Source organism: Dendrobates tinctorius, unplaced genomic scaffold (assembly GCF_039654945.1).
Source record: "Dendrobates tinctorius isolate UK_male_01 unplaced genomic scaffold, ASM3965494v1 ptg000129l, whole genome shotgun sequence".
NCBI classification, from domain to species: domain Eukaryota; kingdom Metazoa; phylum Chordata; class Amphibia; order Anura; family Dendrobatidae; genus Dendrobates; species Dendrobates tinctorius.
Genome location: NW_027361797.1, coordinates 43,245,833 through 43,265,904, shown reverse-complemented (window position 1 = coordinate 43,265,904; position 20,072 = coordinate 43,245,833). Strand labels below are relative to the sequence as shown.

Sequence of the window (20,072 nt, the reverse complement as noted above, 5' to 3'; positions counted from 1 at the left end):
GCATCTGACCACTGCAGCCAATCATTGTGCTCAACAGCAAGCACGTGCCACCTACATCAGTGAGCACAGTGATTGGCTGCAGCAGTCACATCTAGACAGCTGCCAACCTGTCTACAAAGACAGTGGCAGAGAAGCAGCATTGGACATGAGGAGCTGAGTATGACCAGATTTGCTATTTTCCACCTCTAAAAGTACCGTATATGGGCAATTATAGGTAATCCCAGACAATCCCGTTAAAGTTTGGTGCAGAAAATCCGCCAGGTAGAGATGGCAACTATTCAAGTGGGGGGTTTTAAGGGTCACTAGTGGCTAGGGCAACATTAAGGTGGCGTATTAAAAAAAATAATAGCTCTGGTGTCCTGCCTAGGACCTCACCCAGGTCTGACTACAAAGAGGTTCCTCAGCCTCTGATGGGGATCAAAGTATTAAACGGCCGGGATCGGAGTTTCGAGGCTATTAGTCACGGCTCGGGTCTTACAGCAGGAGCGCTCGCTGAAGCATTCATTATCCTCTTCTTTTACATTGCAGTTTTAGCTGTAACTTTTCCGTAATTGCATCAAATCCAATAACAGAGTGACTACATCCATAAGGTGTAAGGGTATGTCCAAAAGTGGTGAAATCTGCAGCAATCGAAATGAAATTCATGGCAAAATCTGCATAGCACAATAGTTTTCGGAAGCTGAAAAACAAGGCTGGCGCCGTTTCTAGAAGGCAGCCATGTTTTTTGAATCTATACAACCTCTTTAAAATATGCCACTAAAGGACAGCATGGAGGCCCCGGGTGATGCTTCATGGGAATGGCCGTCTCCCAACGCCCCACCTAGGTTTCCCTTTTGATGTATTTAATGAGAGATTAGGTGGAGGGAAATTATTCCGTCTCACGGAGCGGCGGACTGTCAGGACTTGGCACCGATCCTTCCTTAGCAACCGCCAGAAACTGAGCTGCAATTAAGGGAATGAATGTGACAAAAAGTGACAGCTTTGTCCCAGGGAAAGTGAGCTGTGATGGGGCAGCGGCCGGGGTGGCGGGTCCCCCGGCTGCAGGATTTCACACAGCGCTCCTGGCAGAGGCGACAATGCCACCGAGCAGCCGGCTGCTCTCAATGCTTTCAGGACAAAAGAGTTAATCGTTTAATCGCCTTTATTGAGATATCTAAAATGCGCAGCGTGCGGGTCAGAGTGTCACCTCCTGATAATTCCCAGGCCCCCTGCAACCAATACAATGCCCTTCCGAATCCCGGGATCACTGGCAGAAAACATTGCTACCTACATATATCATACACACGTGTGATGCATTTTTTCCTTCACAGGGACCGTATAGACAAGAACCTAACATTTTCCAGCATAGGGGAATATCACCTGACCACTGCAGCCAATCGCTGGTCACTGTCATTGTGTCTTTCATAGTGCAAGCACCACACTGACCAATGATTTACTGCTGCGGTTTTGTGATATGATTCAATGGACAGAAGCCTCGGGATGGTGGTAACCTCTGACATGAATGCTGTGCATGTAACACAGGAATCCACCGATCATAACAGGTGATGTCACAGCTCCCCTGCTCCCCCTCCCTTCACAATGTCCTTTCCACATGTTAATTAGATGCTTCAATAGAAAAGAAAGTCAGACGCTCTTCATTGTAGCTATGGACATGTGTTATTTCCTGAAACAGGAACTTAAAGAGTCTAAAAAAAAAAGCCCCAATGGCCAGTATGAAAATTGTAAGATTTCTATTTTTTAATTTAAAAAGCAATTTTTAAAAAAAAAAAAATTTTCAGCAATATATTTTTTTACCAATCACAATTTAACACAAAAAAAGAATTTAAACAAATCGGTCCCTTTCTAGCTTCCCATTAAAGCGCCATGACTTCTATGTGTAGCTGATTGACAAGGGTCCCAGAAATCACACACCCTCCTAAGGCCGGGGTCAGATGAATGTACGGAAAAAAAAAAATCATACATTTTTCATCCAGAAAAAAAAACAGTGATATTCCTGTGTCACCCATATGTCTTTTTCACATCCGCCTCAGTGACTATTATATATCATCGTTTACAAGGCAAAATAGTTTCCCAAGTCAATAATTGCACTGGATCCATAAAAAAACTGATGCAAGACAGATGATCTACATGGGATCATTTGTTTCTGCACCATTAACTGGAATGGCCAAAAATCATCCGAAAAACATGAGACTCGCACATGGTAACATAGTTAGTAAGGCCGAAAAAAGACATTAGTCCATCCAGTTCAGCCTATAAAATTCTGTCAGAATAAATCCCCAGATCTACGTCCTTCTAAAGAACCTAATAACTGTAAGATACAATATTGTTATGCTCCAGGAAGACATCCAGGACTCTCTTGAACCCCTCGACTGAGTTCGCCATCATCACCTCCTCAGGCAGGGAATTCCAGATTCTCACTGCCCTAACAGTAAAGAATCCTCTTCTATGTTGGTGGAAAAACCTTCCCTCCTCCAGACGCAGAGTGCCCCCTTGTGACCGTCACCTTCCTTGGTATAAACAGATCCTCGGAGAGATATTTGTAATGTCCCCTTATATACTTATGCATGGTTATTAGGCCGGTTTCACATTTGCGCTTTATGGCGCTGCGACGGCCTGTGCACGGCCGCCGCTAAGCCCCGCCCCATCCGGTCATCGCCGCCTACTAGCGCACATGGACGCTTGCGATCTGCGCACCCTATCTTTAGCATAGGGTGCGCAGATCGTGCGCTGGCCGTGCGCTAGCAGGATTTTGCCGTGCGCTGCACACTTTTGAAGGTGTGCGCCGAAATGCAACATGCTGCGTTCGGCGCACCTTCAAAAGTGCGCAGCACACGGCAAAATCCTACTAGCGCACGGCCAGCACACCCTATGCTAAAGATAGGGTGCACAGATCGCAAGCGTCCATGTGCGATAGTAGGCGGCGATGACCGGATGGGGCGGGCAGGGAGCCGGCAGGGGGTGGGGCTTAGCGGCGGCCGTGCGCAGGCCGTCACAGCGCCATAAAGCGCAAATGTGAAACCGGCCTTAGATCGCCCCTCAGTCGTCTTTTTTTCTAGACTAAATAATCCTAATTTTGCTAATCTCTCTGGGTATTGTAGTTCCCCCAACCCCCTTATTAATTTTGTTGCCCTCCTTTGTACCCGCTCTAGTTCCATTATATCCTTCCTGAGCACCGGTGCCCAAAACTGTACACAGTACTCCATGTGCAGTCTAACCAGAGATAACATGCTGAAACTTTTTCTACCTGGACTCTCAGCCTGTGGGAAAAATCGTTCATTTGAATAGAGCGATAGAAAGATATTGGTCCGTGTGCTTTCTAATGTTAACACGCACAGCACACGTACATGTGATACGCTAATCTGAACGATGCCCAAGACTGGGCCAAAAATATTATAGTCCTCTAGATCGCATTCAGATGTTGGTGCGAGATTGGGCTGCAATGCATGGACTGGCCATGGGTGACCCAACCCGAGCGTGGCAGCTTCCTATATTTCAACGCAACTGTCAGGCTTGGGTCGGGAGAGCGGCGGCCAGATCTCAGACGTCCTTGACGCTCCATTATGGAAAGTGGACATCTACAATAACAGTGTTGGCTTCTCCCAATATCTGTTGCTGCCTGCAGCCAATCAGCGAGTTCATTAGCTCGTGCTGTCACTGAGCTCAGCGATTGTCTGCAGTGCTATGGATGTGTCGAGTGGATGCACTCCAAAACCGCGCTCAAAAAAACTTAGAAAATCCTTTCTATGCGTAATCCCATTTGCTGTCCATAAGAGAACAATTTTGCTTTTTGTTTTCTGAAGATATTTTTAAAAACCCCTGATGGGAAAATACTACATATTCTGCAGCCATAAATGCTTTAAAAAACGCATTGTTTTAGAGGGCCTCAAAAAAAATCTCTTTGTGAACAGTCTCAGGATAGCTGCACAAGGACTATTTTTTTACTATCATATCAAAAGGCTGCAAAAAAAAAAAAATTAAAGAAAAAAAAAACACTTAAAACAACCCTTAGGAAATGCTACAGGGAAAGCAAAACTCCAGAAACTCCCCAAACAAGGAACGTTTCCTGAAGCGGTTTCCACTTGACAGACTCGTCATTTTTCAAAGCCTCGACAGATTCCATCTGCGCGAAGCCTCAGGCTTCCTTCACGCAGCCGCTCTTTGTTGCTTGTGAAAAAAATGCCATAAGTTTTATTACTTTTTTTTTCTTTTCATTTTACAGAGGCTTCTCTATAAAACTTGCAGAGTGCAACATCACACCTCAGCAGTTCTACCTCAAAAAAATAGAAAATATATCCATATACCACTGTGTCCTTCCTAGAAAAAAAAAAAAAAAAAAACAACACGGCTGTGGGAGTTGCAGGTCCATGACTGGCGCTCGCATCTCCGTGGCCTTTTGCACTGTTATAAAGTGACAACTATTTCTAGAATTTATGAAACGCGTCTTCACAATGACAAACAGATAAAGGACCGGTTCTCGGTGAGTGATTAACTAGTCGGCTGAATGCAATGGGGCAGGGACGGAGACTAAACACAACACTTCAGAAAAAGAGACCAAATATCACAGCCAGGACTGATACAAGCCTGGGAGCAGCCAAGGACTAAAAGGCTCAGGTTTGGTAGCCGCCAAACAATTGACCACAAGTCACACTGGACCTTGCTGTGCTGTTTAACCACTGCAGGCAGGGATCAAGTGAAGGAAACAAGTCAGGACATGTCAGGGATCACATCTACATGAAAAGGAAAACTTCTCGTTCACACCTTCAGTATTTGATCAGTATTTTACATCAGTATTTGTAAACCAAAACCAGGAGTGGGTGATAAATACAGAAGTGGTGACGTGTTTCTATTATACTTTTCCTCCGATTCCTTGTTTTGGCTTATAAATACTGATGTACAAAACCGCAACCACTCGAAGTGTGAACGCGGCCTTATAGGATCACACCGATCCATGACAAGCTGTGACTGGTAGAGGCCTGAGCATTGACACCCGTTTCAACTCCTCTAAGGCCATGTGCACACGCTGCGGAATCACCCGCAGGTTTTCTCTACTGTACCATGTCTGCGGTTCCGCAGGGCCGGAACCGCAGCGTGTGCACATAGCCTTAGGCTGTGTTTACTTGCAGGTAAATCCTGCCCTCTTGGCAGTAAAGAAGCTGCTTGCAAAAAGCAGGTTTTGCTTTTTGTTGTCGCTTGTGCATGCTGATAAAGTTTAGTGCCCCCCCCCACCCACAACAGCCACGATACAACTTCCTTAAGATTTTTTTTATAAAGCAGAAAACCCCCATATCTGCATTTTTTGCTCTTTTTTTTGCACTTCCTCATTGCTTTCTATGGGTGAAAAAATAACGATGAAAGAAGTGACGTGCTGCAGTTTTCAAAATCAGTCAGGAAAAAAAATAAATAAATAAAACACGTGCACATGAAATTTCTGAAAGCTCATAGCCTTTGCTGGTCCTGTAAAACACAGCTGAAAAGTTGCATTAAAAAAAACGCAGCTAAAATGCAACGTGTGAACATGGCCGGAGGGGTTGGCACCGAGATTGTTGAGACTATAAAAAACAAAAAAAAAACAAGTTTTTCAAACAGAAACCACGTCATGATGTGTTTTTTTTTAAAGGGGGTCTCTACAATTTTTCTCCTTTAAGCGTTTTCTTTTTTGCAACCTCCTCATTGGACGGTGTCTCGTATGGAGCAGATTCCGGCAGGATCCGCACTTTATTTTTTGCAAACCTATTCAGGAAAAAAAAAAAAAAAAGGAGAAACTCCTCATAGGGGCAGGAAAGTGGATTTCCCATGTAAAAGGAATACAAAGAGTTTAAGACTGTTTTTTAATTCTTGAGCATTTTTCAGCGGGTCCACGTTAAAAAAAAATCCTCCCCCCAAAAAAACTGTGTGAACAAATCCTTAAATCCTTGGTGTTCAGGCCTTGTGTGTGTATACATGTGCCACAGACTTCAGGCCCGGCGTCAGGGCGCGCACCTGATTAACCCTTTGTGTAAGGGTTGGAGACGGACACGAACGCGTCACAGCGGAGCGATCCGCACAGTACACTACAGAAAATGGCGCAGATATGGCGCCGGCGTGTTTTGTCGCTGGGAGGGATAACGACGTAGTTATCGCCGTGACACCAGCCACTTCCATTGCCCAGCAGAACTGTCATAGTCCCAGAGCTGTCCGTCTACAGACAAGGCTGTGCATACATGCAGGGTAACAATAGGGGCGCCCCTTTCACCAGCACATTGTGCCGTACAGGACAGAAGGCTGAGGGAGGATTGCTCGGGGGTCCCCTGCCCCCACACCCCCAGCATCCCCTTCCTCTCACCATGTCTGCCGTGAATGAAGCCCCCGCATCACTTCCTGCTCTCCCGCATTGTGTCAGAGGAGCCGGAGGGGCCGCGGTCGCCCAGTCAGCTGTCTCCGTTGCGACGTCCGCACCTCTCCCACCTTCTTCTCCGCCCGTCCGTGTCGTCACTGGCGCGACGGCGCGCACTCCTGATGACGTCACGGGCTACAGTAGGAAGCAGGCAGAGATAGGGGGGTGAGACGCAAGTGTGACGTCATCTCTACTGGGAAGACCGCCTCCCTGCGTTGTACGTCACTAGTAGGGGACGAGCGGGCGTGATGACGTGAACGGGAGTGTTTGCAGAGGTGAGGTTGACTGCTGAGGGAAGGTCAGGGGCATGCTGGGAGTTGTAGTTTTCTGGAGAGGCGCCAGTCGCACAGAAGTGATGTCGGGGGTTATTTTCGCCTCATGAATTGCCGCTATTTTCTCTCTGTTATCACCTGTTATTCTGGACTTTAGCTCACGTGATGGAGGAAATCCCAAGGGACAGATCACTCAGTGCCCCAATGTGACATTGTGCTGCTCCTGTGGTGAATGGGGGTCACAGCTCTACTTAAAGGGATTGTCCAGGCGCCTCCTCCTGCCCAGTCAGACACCAGAGAGACGCCAGGGGGGCAGTACAGTTGTCATGGCACCTGTCTGACACCCAGCGGGTGATGCTACGCATGTTGTCAGACAGATAATATGGGGGAATTATTTGTGGGAAAAGCTCTGAATGTCTGATAGAGGAGACCCCATTTATTGGGGGATCCATGTCCCAAGCATGAACTGCCTGTCGGGGGAGTAAGAGCTGGGGGTGACGGGCCCCCTATATACAGAGCCATCACCACAACGTGTGCTGCCTGTCAGGGGGGTAAGAGCTGGAGGTGACGGGCCCCCTATATACAGAGCCATCACCACAACGTGTGCTGCCTGTCGGGGGGGTAAGAGCTGGAGGTGACGGGGCCTCCTATATACAGAGCCATCACCACAACGTGTGCTGCCTGTCGGGGGGGTAAGAGCTGGAGGTGACGGGGCCTCCTATATACAGAGCCATCACCACAACGTGTGCTGCCTGTCAGGGGGGTAAGAGCTGGAGGTGACGGGGCCTCCTATATACAGAGCCATCACCACAACGTGTGCTGCCTGTCAGGGGAGTAAGAGCTGGAGGTGACGGGGTCCCCTATATACAGAGCCATCACCACAACGTGTGCTGCCTGTCAGGGGGGTAAGAGCTGGGAGTGACTGGGCCCCCTATATACAGAGCCATCACCACAACGTGTGCTGCCTGTCGGGGGGGTAAGAGCTGGAGGTGACGGGGCCTCCTATATACAGAGCCATCACCACAACGTGTGCTGCCTGTCAGGGGGGTAAGAGCTGGAGGTGACGGGGTCCCCTATATACAGAGCCATCACCACAACGTGTGCTGCCTGTCAGGGGGGTAAGAGCTGGGAGTGACTGGGCCCCCTATATACAGAGCCATCATCACAACGTGTGCTGCCTGTCAGGGGGGGTAAGAGCTGGAGGTGACGGGGCCTCCTATATACAGAGCCATCACCACAAAGTGTGCTGCCTGTCGGGGGAAAGAGCTGGGGGTGACGGGGTCCCCTATATACAGAGCCATCACCACAACGTGTGCTGCCTGTCGGGGGTAAGTGCTGGGGGTGACGGGGCCCCCTATATACAGAGCCATCACCACAACGTGTGCTGCCTGTCAGGGGGGTAAGAGCTGGGGGTGACGGGGTCCCCTATATTCAGAGCCGTTACCTTTGTGTCTACACTGTATACACTGGTAGTACTAATGCCGCTCTTTCTCCTCCAGACATACCTGTTTCTACAATGGCGGCTGTCACACGTCAGGAAGTCCTTGGCCTCTACCGGAAAATATTCCGGTTAGCGAGAAAGTGGACGTCTTCATCCGGACTGGAGGACAAGACGATGAAGGAGAGACAGTACATTGTAGAGGAGGCCCGAGCGCTGTTCCACAAGAATAAGCATGTATGTGTATGATGGCAGCCAATGTCAGCAAGAATTAAAGGGGCGGTGCCATTAACGGCATATATCCATCTACAGGATAGATGATAGTTTTATGGAATGCTGAGACCCCCTCTGATGCTAGGAATGGGGGCTGGCTGCCTGAATGGAACGGCATTGAGCATGTGAGACCACCACTCTTAATGAGTGAATGCTGCAGTGGTCGCACATGCTCAGTTGTGCTCCCTTCACCCAAGGACCTTTGGACATCGTTTTTGGAGGGTGTCCCATCAGATACATCCCCAGCAGCCATACATTTATTACCTGTCCTCTGTAAAGGTGATATAAGTTTATGGGACAACTCCTTTAGAGGGGTTGTCCGGTCTTGGAGTGCAAGTCTGTAGTCACTCTATGTGACTGCAGACTTGTGAATCCACACTGCGCACTGTCAGGATTCTTCATGAGTGACTGGCGCGTGACCGAAAAGTATGTTCTTTTTTTCTGAAACGCCGCAGCATTACAGAGTGAAAGATACATGGCTGTGATCACAAAGGCAGAGGCTGACGCATGCCAGTTTGGGCAGCACATATCAGCTGACAGGTTCCCTTTAAGGTGTGGAATTAATTCTTTAAGATGAAATTGGCCAATCAGTAGGTTAGACAAATTGGCCCCACCCTTGAAGAACCAGCTATGGCTGTGGAGTCGTAGAGCCTGTGTCCATTTTGGTGGAGTTGGTATAAAATGGGCCGACTCCAACAATGTAGAATATATTGAGTACAATGCAGGCTGTGCTGTAAATGTTTTCATAAGAATTTGGGAAAGTTATGAAATGTCCTATAAATGTCCGTTCTGTTCATGATCTGTGGATCTCGGCTTTTACTTGAGATGAATCTGTGCTGCACTTTCTGTACATGCTCAGCAGTGACCAGTGCTGGGGCGTCGTAAGTCAGGGAAATTGATGAGTCAGTCTGTGTTTTGGCTTACCGACTCTGCAGCCCTGGCTACCACACCCCCTACTTGGTAAGCAAAGTGGCATAGATTTCTATGCTTTCAATCTGTTTATTTATGGGGTTAAATAATTAGATGACGAAAGTCTGCGAAGCTGTGACGGGACGATCTATCACTGGAGACTGATCTGAAGATCTATGGCTAGAGACTGTGACTGATCTGGAGATCTAAGGGTAGAGACTAATCTGGAGATATATTGGTGGAGACTGTGATCTGGAGACACTGCTTGTGATCTAGCAACCTAAGGCTGGAGGCAGTGATCTGGAGATCTGTGGATAGAGACTGACTGTGATCTGGAGACACTGCCTGTGATCTGGCGATCTATGGCTTGAGACTGTGACTGATCTGGACACTGATCTGGAGATTTATGGCTAGAGCCTGTGACTGTGATCTGAAGATGTATGGATGGAGACTGACTCATCTGGAAATCTAAGGGTGGAGATTTATTGATGGAGACTGTGATCTGGAGACACTGCCAGTGATCTGGGGACCTATGGCTGGAGGCAGTGATCTGGGGACCTATGGCTGGAGGCAGTGATCTGGGGACCTATGGCTGGAGGCAGTGATCTGGGGACCTATGGCTGGAGGCAGTGATCTGGGGACCTATGGCTGGAGGCAGTGATCTGGGGACCTATGGCTGGGGGCAGTGATCTGGGGACCTATGGCTGGAGGCAGTGATCTGGAGGCCTATGGCTGGAGGCAGTGATCTGGGGACCTATGACTGGAGGCAGTGATCTGGGGACTTATGACTGGAGGCAGTGATCTGGGGACCTATGACTGGAGGCAGTGATCTGGGGACCTATGGCTGGAGGCAGTGATCTGGGGACCTATGGCTGAAGGCAGTGATCTGGGGACCTATGGCTGGAGGCAGTGATCTGGGGACCTATGGCTGGAGGCAGTGATCTGGGGACCTATGGCTGGAGGCAGTGATCTGGGGACCTATGGCTGGAGGCAGTGATCTGGAGACCTATGGCTGGAGGTCCTCTTTAATTTGTATGACAGTCATTGGAGAATTCTTGAACATTGATACCTGTGGCTGACGGAGAACCGTTGGATTTGTAGTTTTTCAGAAACTGGTGTGTTTTCAGCTGTGGTTCCATGCCCTATGATCTCCTAGAATGTGAGGGCTCTCATAAGATGAAGGCGCGTTAAACCTGCCATTTTCAGTGGGACTGGCAAATCGTGATGTGTATAAGCTGTTTCCAGACTCTTTCCTGACAGATGATGATTGGGGAGAGACCTGTTAGCATTACCTATGTATTAACCCCTGCCACTTTGATGCCTCACTGCTGTTCCCCTGCTATTTTTGGGTGATCGGAGAGCAATGCTGCAGCCTGTCTGCAACATCTGACCACTGTTGCTAATCACTGGCCGCAGCGGTCCCGTACTCTACCTCTGCATGACCATCGAGCTCAGTGATTGACTCGAACGGTCACCTGTTTTGGACAGGATGCTGCAGCCAGGTAATCAAACGTTGTTGGGGGGTAATGTAACATGTAGGCGGCCAGAAATCTGGAGAAGAAGGGGGGAAAATTGCACATTGGTGACATCTAGACGGTTGCTTCTCTTAGTAATTACTATCTAGCCAGGCTCACTTATGAAGCTAGGAATAGTCCCCTCCCCTTTAAGTCAATGTCCAACCTTTTCTTGAGCCCCTCATCAGTACAGTACTGGTTTGGGACATTTTGCTTTAGGCCTCGGGTTCTGTCCTCCTGGTGTAGACCTCCTGCACACATAGGGATTATCACAGGCGTCCTATACATGTATGTAACCGTGGCTTGTGCCCTGTTTCTGTGCCTATAGGTAACACATCTGGAAACCATCCATCAGTGTATAGCAGAATGCCACGCACGAATTGAAATTGGGTTACATTATGGAATCCCGTACCCCAGGCCTGTAAGTATCCTATACAAATAATCTGCAGCCTTGAGGATAAAACAGACGGCGTGAAATCCAGTTCTGTGATGTCCACGGCTTACACATCATCCAGCTTTCCCAGATACTGATATGGCTGACAGCTGAATAGAATTCTCCATATGGTTATGCGCACATGGCATCTTTTGGACGCCAGGCTACCCGCATGGTACGACGCTTCAGCAAGACAGCAAAGGTGTTTCTTCTGGATCTCCTTCTTTGTCGTTTTTTCAAGCAGAAGCCGCCTGAAGAACGGTCAGGTCACTTTTTTTTTTTTTTTTTTTTTTTTTAGCTGCTCCACAGCTTTCAGAGCCTGAAGTGGTTACAAAAGGCGGAACATATGCACAGAAAGTCATTTTGACATTGTTGTGCATATGTTAATTATTTTTAAGATTTATCAAGCAGTTTTACAATCGGATTCCAGGCAGTCTGCATGAAAAAAAAATATCGTGTGCGCATTTCTTCAGTGACACATAGTTTCTAATTGGTAACCATGGATAACCCCTTGAGAGAGCCGACCACGAAACGTGGCCTTTGCATTTCTTTTTTTTTTGCATCGTCTCAGCTTGTTGGGTAAATCAGTACATTATTGTATTTTTTTTCTTCTTTGCTTATTGTTGCATCGCCACCTGCTGGTCATAACTATATATTACAAATTTAATTATTGCAGATTTAATTATATTATTCATTTTTATAATCACATTCATTTTGCTGTGATATTGTTTTTAATCTTGACCAATTGTATTTTTTGTAGCAATATGTATCATTAAGAATATTGTTTGCTTGTATTTGTTAGGAGTGTTTTAATTTTTTTTTATTTTTATTTTTTTTTACCACTGCTCCATATTTTTTTTTTACATGGATATGTTGTTCTACAGCGGAGCTTTGTAAAAACTGAAAGATATTGTAATTGTTGCTATTGTCAAGGTCGGATTCACACGAGCATATTTCCCTGTCTGTATATGGACAGCGATATCGGTTCTGGTAGCGGCTCTGCTGCTCCGAATTTAAGGAGGCGTTGTTATAATAATGTATGACGATTACCCAGTTTAGGCCCACCACGGAGGGCTGGGATGGGTATAGAACGATGCAAGGAAACAGAACTCATCAATGTATTAAGAACAAAAGCCGGGAAATCACATAAAATAATTAAAAACACATAAAGAGATTCTACAGAGAAAAATAAGATAAAATCTAAAAAGAATTTTGCATGTTCAATACATATTCATAATGAAATATTTATGTCGCAATACTATTGTATAATGCCTATAACCCTAGAAGACGTGTAACATATATCATAGGCAGGTGTGTGACCCAAACAGAGGGATATAAAGATCTCCATTCCTGAAACGAGATTAAATTAACCCATAAAAATATAAAAATGCATCATCTATACAAGAAGCCAAGTCCTACATCTGTTTATTAGCTATAATACTTTCAGGGCAGGGCAGGATGCAGCAAGAAGGACGGGGTCAGACTCGGGACCGGAGCGCTCAGCTCCATAGCAATCCATGCAGCCGCACACTCCGGTCCTGAGTGCCGGGTGTTGATGCGAGAGGCTCGCAAGTGTGACCTCAGCCTAACACAGTCCACAGAGTGATCTGTAAGGAAGAGTTTACAACCCGTTTGCAAGTAAATATAACATGAATCAGGTCAAATCAGAGATAATAGTTATTAGTGAATGTGCTCAGATAAGGCGTTAACTGAGCATGCTCGGGTGATAACCGAGTGACTGGCGTGTGCAAGTCCCCGCGGCTGTTTGAGAGCTGCAACATATGCAAATATTGTCTAACAAACAGGCAGTCACTGCATGTGTTGAAGCTGTCGAACAGCCACAGGGACTGGAACGTATTATTCGAGCACGCCTAAGTCACTTGGTTAGACCCCCGTGCATGCTCAGATAACACCTTATCCCAGCACGTTTACTCATCACTAAGTCCCTTCCAAATACAAAAAAAAAAAATTGATGGAAGTATATTATATTACAGTAAAAGGTTTCCCCCTAGTGGTCAAATTGAAAAACATGTACTGGTGTAAAAAAATGGAAGGATATATAGAAGTATATATAACTGCCCCACTCTCATAGAAAGCTTCTCTACATGCCAGTGTATTTAAATATACATATGGAGTGGGTCAGGAGGTATAAGACAGAAATTCACTCACCTAGATGTACGATTTTGCTTCTTGTAAATAGATCTCTGTTTATGTGTATATAATATATATATATAATGTATATGCATTTTTACAGTTTGATTACAAGAATTGATATCTTTATTCCTCCATTTGGGTCACACACCTGCCTGTGATATATGCTACTCGTGTTCTAGGGTTATATGCATTATACAATAGTATTGCGCTATAAATATTTCATTATGAATATGTGTTGAACATACAAAAAAAAATTTTTCTCTGCAGAATCCTTTTTTTAATGCGTTTTTAATATTATATGTATTTATTCAGTAAAGGTTTACTGTTTTTGTACCTAATGTTGTGCCGGCGTCCCTGCATGTTGTGCCGGCGTCCCTGCATGTTGTCACTCATCGCCGCGGTCCTGCACTCCCTCCTCCTCCTCCTGCTGCTGCCCGGGGTCTGCGTTAGAGAAGGGAGGGAACACTTCAAATAAAATCAGGTAATTTCAATAATTAAACACCTGTGTGAATAGAATGTCCTTTCCCAAGAAATTAGATGGCAGACCATCTGGTTAAACAGTGAAGAAACCAACTGAAATGGTGAGAGGAAATCTAATGGGGGCCGTATCAGTGACAGAAAGAAAGTCTAAAAAAATCATGAGAATAAAACAGTTTATAAAAATAGCCTTTATTATAATATTTTTGGCTCAACAACATAAATTTGTTTTTTTAAAAATACATAAAAAATAGTGCATGAGGCAATTAAACCGCTATAATATCAGAAGTATATAGGATTCATACATGAAAAAAATTATAAGACAAATAATATCTACTAATTTCATAAATATCTCTGCAATACACAACCTGGCAGAGGTTTTGTAAAAAAAAAAAAAAAAGCCCATAAGAACAGCCAATATATTAGCAGCAAGAAAAAAAATATATAAAGTGCAAAAATAGTGCAAATGCATGCTAAAAAAAAATAATTTTTTGAGTAGACCCATAATATATTAGCAACAGAAAATAGTATATAAAGCGCAAAAAAATAGTGAAAATTGATACCACAAAAATATACATGGACCTAAGAAGTAAATGCAAAAGCACTATGTAAAATGAAATAAAAAAAGTGCAAAATGTGTGCAGAATGGTTAAAATACTACAATGTGCAAAGTATCATCCATAACATATAATAAGCATAAAATATATATTAAAAAAAAGACAATAGTGATGTGCAAATTTTCAAAAATGTGCAGCAAATGCAAAGTGCAATGGAAAATGCCAGTATATATGAAAACAAACCAAATGGCTATTTCAGCTTATGAGGAAGGTTACTATGTATGTATGTATGTATGTGGATGTCCATGAACATACATGCATTCATGTGAGAAAACTCCGTTATTGGCGCAAGGAAAGACGACTTATGTTCCCTCAACAGATTTGCGCTCTCTTTATCATGCATTGTGTGTTATTTCTATACACTATATTTGGATTATATTTGGTGTTATGTACTATCCATGTATGTGTCACTTATATACAGTCATATGTAAAAGTTTGGGCACCCCTATTAATGTTAACTTTTTTTTCTTTATAACAATTTTGGTTTTTGCAACAGCTATTTCAGTTTCATATATCTAATAACTGATGGACTCAGTTATATTTCTGGATTCAAATGAGGTTTATTGTACTAACAGAAAATGTGCAATCTGCATTTTAACAAAATTTGACCGGTGCAAAAGTATGGGCACCTCAACATAAAAGTGACATTAATATTTCGTAGATCCTCATTTTGCAAAAATAACAGCCTCTAGTCGCTTCCTGTAGCTATTAACGAGTTCCTGGATCCTGGATGAAGGTATTTGTGACCATTCCTGTTTACAAAACAATTCCAGTTCAGTTAAGTTTGATGGTCGCCGAGCATGGACAGCCCGCTTCAAATCATCCCACAGATGTTCAATGATATTCAGGTCTGGGGACTGGGATGGCCATTCCAGAACATTGTAATTGTTCCTCTGCATGAATGCCTGAGTAGATTTGGAGAGGTGTTTTGGATCATTGTCTTGCTGAAATATCCATCCCCTGCGTAACTTCAACTTCGTCACTGATTGTTGCACATTATTGTCAAGAATCTGCTGAGACTGAGTTGAATCCATGCGACCCTCAACTTTAACAAGATTCCCGGTGCCGGCATTGGCCACACAGCCCCAAAGCATGATGGAACCTCCACCAAATTTTACTGTGGGTAGCAAGTGTTTTTCTTGGAATGCTGTGTTTTTTAGCCTCCATGCATAACGCCTTTTTGTATGACCAAACAACTCAATCTTTGTTTCATCAGTCCACAGGACCTTCTTCCAAAATGTAACTGGCTTGTCCAAATGTGCTTTTCCATACCTCAGGCGACTCTGTTTGTGGCGTGATTGCAGAAATGGCTTCTTCGGCATCACTCTCCCATACAGCTTCTCCTTGTGCAAAGTGCGCTGTATTGTTGACCGATGCACAGTGACACCATCTGCAGCAAGATGATGCTGCAGGTCTTTGGAGGTGGTCTGTGGATTGTCCTTGACTGTTCTCACCATTCTTCTTCTCTGCCTTTCTGATATTTTTCTTGGCCTGCCACTTCTGGGCTTAACAAGAACTGTACCTGTGTTCTTCCATTTCCTTACTATGTTCCTCACAGTGGAAACTGACAGGTTAAATCTCTGAGACAACTTTTTGTATCCTTCCCCTGAAAAGCTATGTTGAATAATCTTTGTTTTCAGATCATTTGAGAGTTGTTTTGAGGAGCCCATGATGCCACTCTTCATAGGAGAATCGAATAGGAGAACTACTTGCAAGTGGCCACCTTAAATACCTTTTCTCATGATTTGATACACCTGGCTATGAAGTTCAAAGCTCAATGAGGTTACAAAACCAATTTAGTGCTTCAGGAAGTCAGTAAAAAGTAGTTAGGAGTGTTCAAATCAAGAAAATGATAAGGGTGCCCATACTTTTGCGCCGGTCAAATTTTGTTTAAATGCAGATTGCACATTTTCTGTTAGTACAATAAACCTCATTTGAATCCAGAAATATAACTGAGTCCATCAGTTATTAGATATATGAAACTGAAATAGCTGTTGCAAAAAACAAAATTGTTATAATGAAAAAAGGTTAACATTAATAGGGGTGCCCAAACTTTAACATATGACTGTAGGTACTTTGCCCTATCTACATACCATCGCTCTCTCTGGTCTCATTAGCTGGCCCTTGCCTCTATACCTTAGTGCATATATAAGCCTACATCCTCCATTGCACTTTGCATTTGCATTTTTTGTAGCATATATATGGTATTCACCATTTGGTTTGTTTTCATATATACTGGCATATTCCATTGCACTTTGCATTTGCTGCACATTTTTGAAAATTTGCACATCACTATTGTCTTTTTTTTATATATATATTTTATGCTTATTATATGTTATGGATGATACTTTGCACATTGTAGTATTTTAACCATTCTGCACACATTTTGGACTTTTTTTATTTCATTTTACATAGTGCTTTCGCATTTACTTCTTAGGTCCATGTATATTTTTGTGGTATCAATTTTCACTATTTTTTTGCGCTTTATATACTATTTTCTGTTGCTAATATATTGGCTGTTTTTATGGGTCTACTCAAAAAATAATTTTTTTAGCATGCATTTGCACTATTTTTGCAGAGATATTTATGAAATTAGTAGATATTATTTGTCTTTTTTTTTTCTTCATGTATGAAACCTATATACTTCTGATATCATAGCGGTTTAAATGTCTCATGCACTATTTTTTATGTATTTTTAAAAAAAACAAATTTATGTTGTTGAGCCAAAAATATTATAATAAAGGCTATTTTTATAAACAATTTTATTCTCATGATTTTTTAGACTTTCTTTCTGTCACTGATACGACCCCCATTAGATTTCCTCTCACCATTTCAGTTGTTTTCTTCATTGCCCAGGGTCTGCGCACGGTTCGCAGATCCCCGGGCACTGTGCTTAGGGCGTGTGTGGTTCACATTCAGGCCCCTGCAGGCTCTCCCCGGACCATCGCACACTGGTTCCACCACTCCCGTTACACTTAGTACATTGAGGAGTTCTGTTTTCTTGGATGCTTCTGCTGTGACTGTGACCATTTTTTGGTGACATGGGCTAGGTATAGAGCTGAGCCTCAGTATTGGACTCCACAGTGCCATTCGATGACATCCAGTCTGTTGCAAAACTGCAGCTCCAACATGTCCTGAAATGCCAGGAGATGTAATTTAGCAGCAGCTGGACAACCACAGTTTGGGGAACATTGCCTCATAAATAAATAGTCTTCTTGACGCTGCTTTTTTCATTGATGCCAGGCATAATCAGAATATTGTAGCCTGATGAACCGAAAAGATTGTCTGTTCTTGTGCCCTCAGACTCACCTACCTCCGATGGGACTGACCACATCACACAGTAAAACCCTGCGCACACAGGAGAAGCTGAGGAAACAAGCCAAACCCCTGTACCTGAAATCCTATGATGAAATCTCATAAAACTGTCAGTCCCGGTGCCGTTACTAAAGGATAGAACTGAAACGTTCAGCTTGGCAGCGCCCCTCAAGATCAGTTTTAGAAGATACAAAGTCCACCTAACGCTGCCTGTCTTCCACCATGTTTTCCTTCTACAGATATGGGTGCATGTGTCTTCCACCATGTTTCCCTTCTACAGAGATGGGTGCATGTGTTTTTTAGCTGTTATGTATGATACGGAGCAGTGAACACCAGTATATCACAGTACTCATTACAGATACATAGGGCTGTATATAGCTGCGTTCACATTAGCTTTGTGTTTAGATACACCGCCCTACTGGAGTGCGAATTGTGACTTTGTAAAAAGTCATAATCGGACTTAAATATTGCTAGTCTTGTCTATTTTGCCAAACTATCTTTTTAAGAATGGTAGAAAAATTCACAAATTTTTGCAAAAACGTATCAACTTGTAATTTTTTTTTTTTATTATTATCAAAAGAGTTTGCTTTGACACTTTTTGCCTTTATTTCTGACTTATTCTATGATAATTGACATTAAAGTGGAAATGTGAATGTTACCGGTGCTTGCTGTATCATTGCTTTATAACATGCACATGCGGTACTCAATCTGCTGACTTAATTTAAAGGTAACTCGTGACCAGGAAGACTATTAATAGATTACGGTAGAACATAATAATGTCCTATATAAGCAATGCATAATAAATAATGTCCTATTCGAGTTGAATTAATACATGAAATTGCAAAGGCTAAATAGCTACTCAGAAGTGATCTCGTAGGGGCATGGTGATTATCGTGGTTAAAAATGCTCATGTGCAATGTAACACGGGTGGGTGTGGACCCTCTGAGCCATGGGTCAGGCTTACTCTGGAGAGGTGTGACTAGGTGTCTCTACCAGGTCTTCACTATGGCCTCTAATGGTGAGGATAGGCTGGGCTGCCTGTAAACATCAGGTACTTCTCCAGGGCTGTCCCCGGGACTGCAGCAACTGACCGGAGGGTCAGAGGCATGGGTACAGGAGAGCGAAACAGAAGCATAGTCAGACAGTCCAAGGTTGGAGCATGCGGCACGGGTTCACAATACAAAGCCAGAGTCAGGGATGTAGAAGTCAAACTGGAGAATATGGAGCTATGCATAAATGGTTGGTAGCAGGCTGGGAACTAACATTCAGGCAAGAAGTGTTGGGAAGAGCTGTCTAATATAGACCCTGCTTGACGGAGTCAGCTTACGCTGAGTCGATTTCTTTAGAGTGGACCCTCTGGGTCGTGGCACCCACCCACCTAGGGTGAGCAGACCTTGTGAGGAACCACCCCCTATACAGTGAGTGTAAGGGGCAAGACCAAGGGGGTGAGCCACCACGACTGCTGGAACCAGATGGCCGGCTCAAGTAGACACTAGGTACGTGTGTCTGACGACAAAGGACGTGCAGGAGACAAGACAATACGTGAATTCAAGGTATCTTCATTAAGGCAAATTCAGGATAACATTAAGTGCAAAACGTGATAACAGGCAAACACAGCAAGGTGCGTGCGTGGCACGCCAAGGTCCATGACATGGTATGTGCCAGAAGGTAAGCCCGGTTACCGGCAAGGACACGATGGCATCGGACTTCGGACAGCTGGCAAGGTTCAGGGCATCAGGCTGCGGACACCAGCTCCGGACATCAGGGCGTAGTCTTCATGCTTACGATCTCTGGCAGTGATGGCAGGTTCAGGAATCCAGCAGGCAAACCAGGGTACAGGCAAGGAGGCACGACAGATCTCCAGACATGGTGCGTGTTAGGGAACACGCCGAGGTCCAAGGCAAGATTCCAGACAGGGTGCGTGCTAGGGGCACACCAGGGTCCAGGGCAAGGTGCGTGTGTAGGGGACACGCCAGGTTCAATGTGCAAAGTACAAGACATGGTGCGCGTGTAGGGGACACACCAGGGTTCAAGGTCCAAGATATAAGACAAGGTGCGTGTGTAGGGACACGCCAGGGACAGGGTTCAAAGCAGAGTCCTGCGTGTGCAGAGGGGTATGCCAGGGTCAGGTTCAAGGCAAGGTCCTGCGCGTGCCGAGGGACTCGCCAGGGTCAGGTTCAAGGCAAGGTCCTGTGCGTGCCGAGGGACACGCCAGGGTCAGGGTCAAGTCAGGGTGCGTGCTAAGAGACGCCAGGATTCAGGCTAAGGCAAGGGCCTGCGAGTGCTATGAGGCATGC

At 44.7% G+C, this 20,072-nt stretch overlaps 2 protein-coding genes across 7 annotated transcripts in view; one reads left to right on the top strand and one right to left on the bottom strand.

Moving 5' to 3' along the window:
• The window catches only part of DCUN1D3 (defective in cullin neddylation 1 domain containing 3), a 35,624-nt gene extending 29,132 nt beyond the window's left edge, over window positions 1–6,492 (bottom strand). The window contains exon 1 of the mRNA XM_073543036.1: window positions 6,323–6,492. Within this exon, the coding sequence (XP_073399137.1) occupies window positions 6,323–6,351 (29 nt within the window). The 5' untranslated portion in view covers window positions 6,352–6,492. The remainder of the gene's footprint in view (window positions 1–6,322) is intronic.
• A 22-nt stretch (window positions 6,493–6,514) lies between these two features.
• On the top strand, window positions 6,515–18,433 carry LYRM1 (LYR motif containing 1). Of its 6 annotated transcripts, none has more exons than XM_073543037.1 (4): window positions 6,515–6,648; window positions 8,145–8,320; window positions 11,108–11,200; window positions 17,764–18,433. In XM_073543037.1, exons 2-4 carry the CDS (start codon window positions 8,162–8,164, stop codon window positions 17,878–17,880), a joined length of 369 nt encoding a protein of 122 aa, XP_073399138.1. In that variant the 5' UTR covers window positions 6,515–6,648; window positions 8,145–8,161; the 3' UTR covers window positions 17,881–18,433. The 6 variants fall into 6 exon arrangements, with proteins under 6 accessions (XP_073399138.1, XP_073399139.1, XP_073399141.1 ...); XM_073543038.1 differs by lacking the exon at window positions 6,515–6,648 and adding an exon at window positions 6,708–6,873; XM_073543040.1 differs by lacking the exon at window positions 6,515–6,648 and adding an exon at window positions 6,874–6,996.
• Window positions 18,434–20,072: the final 1,639 nt, after the last annotated feature.

Coding starts and splice junctions, on each gene's coding strand:
- LYRM1 (XM_073543037.1), top strand. CDS start 8,162: ATGGCGGCTGTCACACGTCAGGAAGTCCTTGGCCTCTACCGGAAAATA. Junction 8,321..11,107: donor TGTTCCACAAGAATAAGCAT/GTATGTGTATGA, acceptor CTGTGCCTATAG/GTAACACATCTGGAAACCAT. Junction 11,201..17,763: donor GAATCCCGTACCCCAGGCCT/GTAAGTATCCTA, acceptor TTGTGCCCTCAG/ACTCACCTACCTCCGATGGG.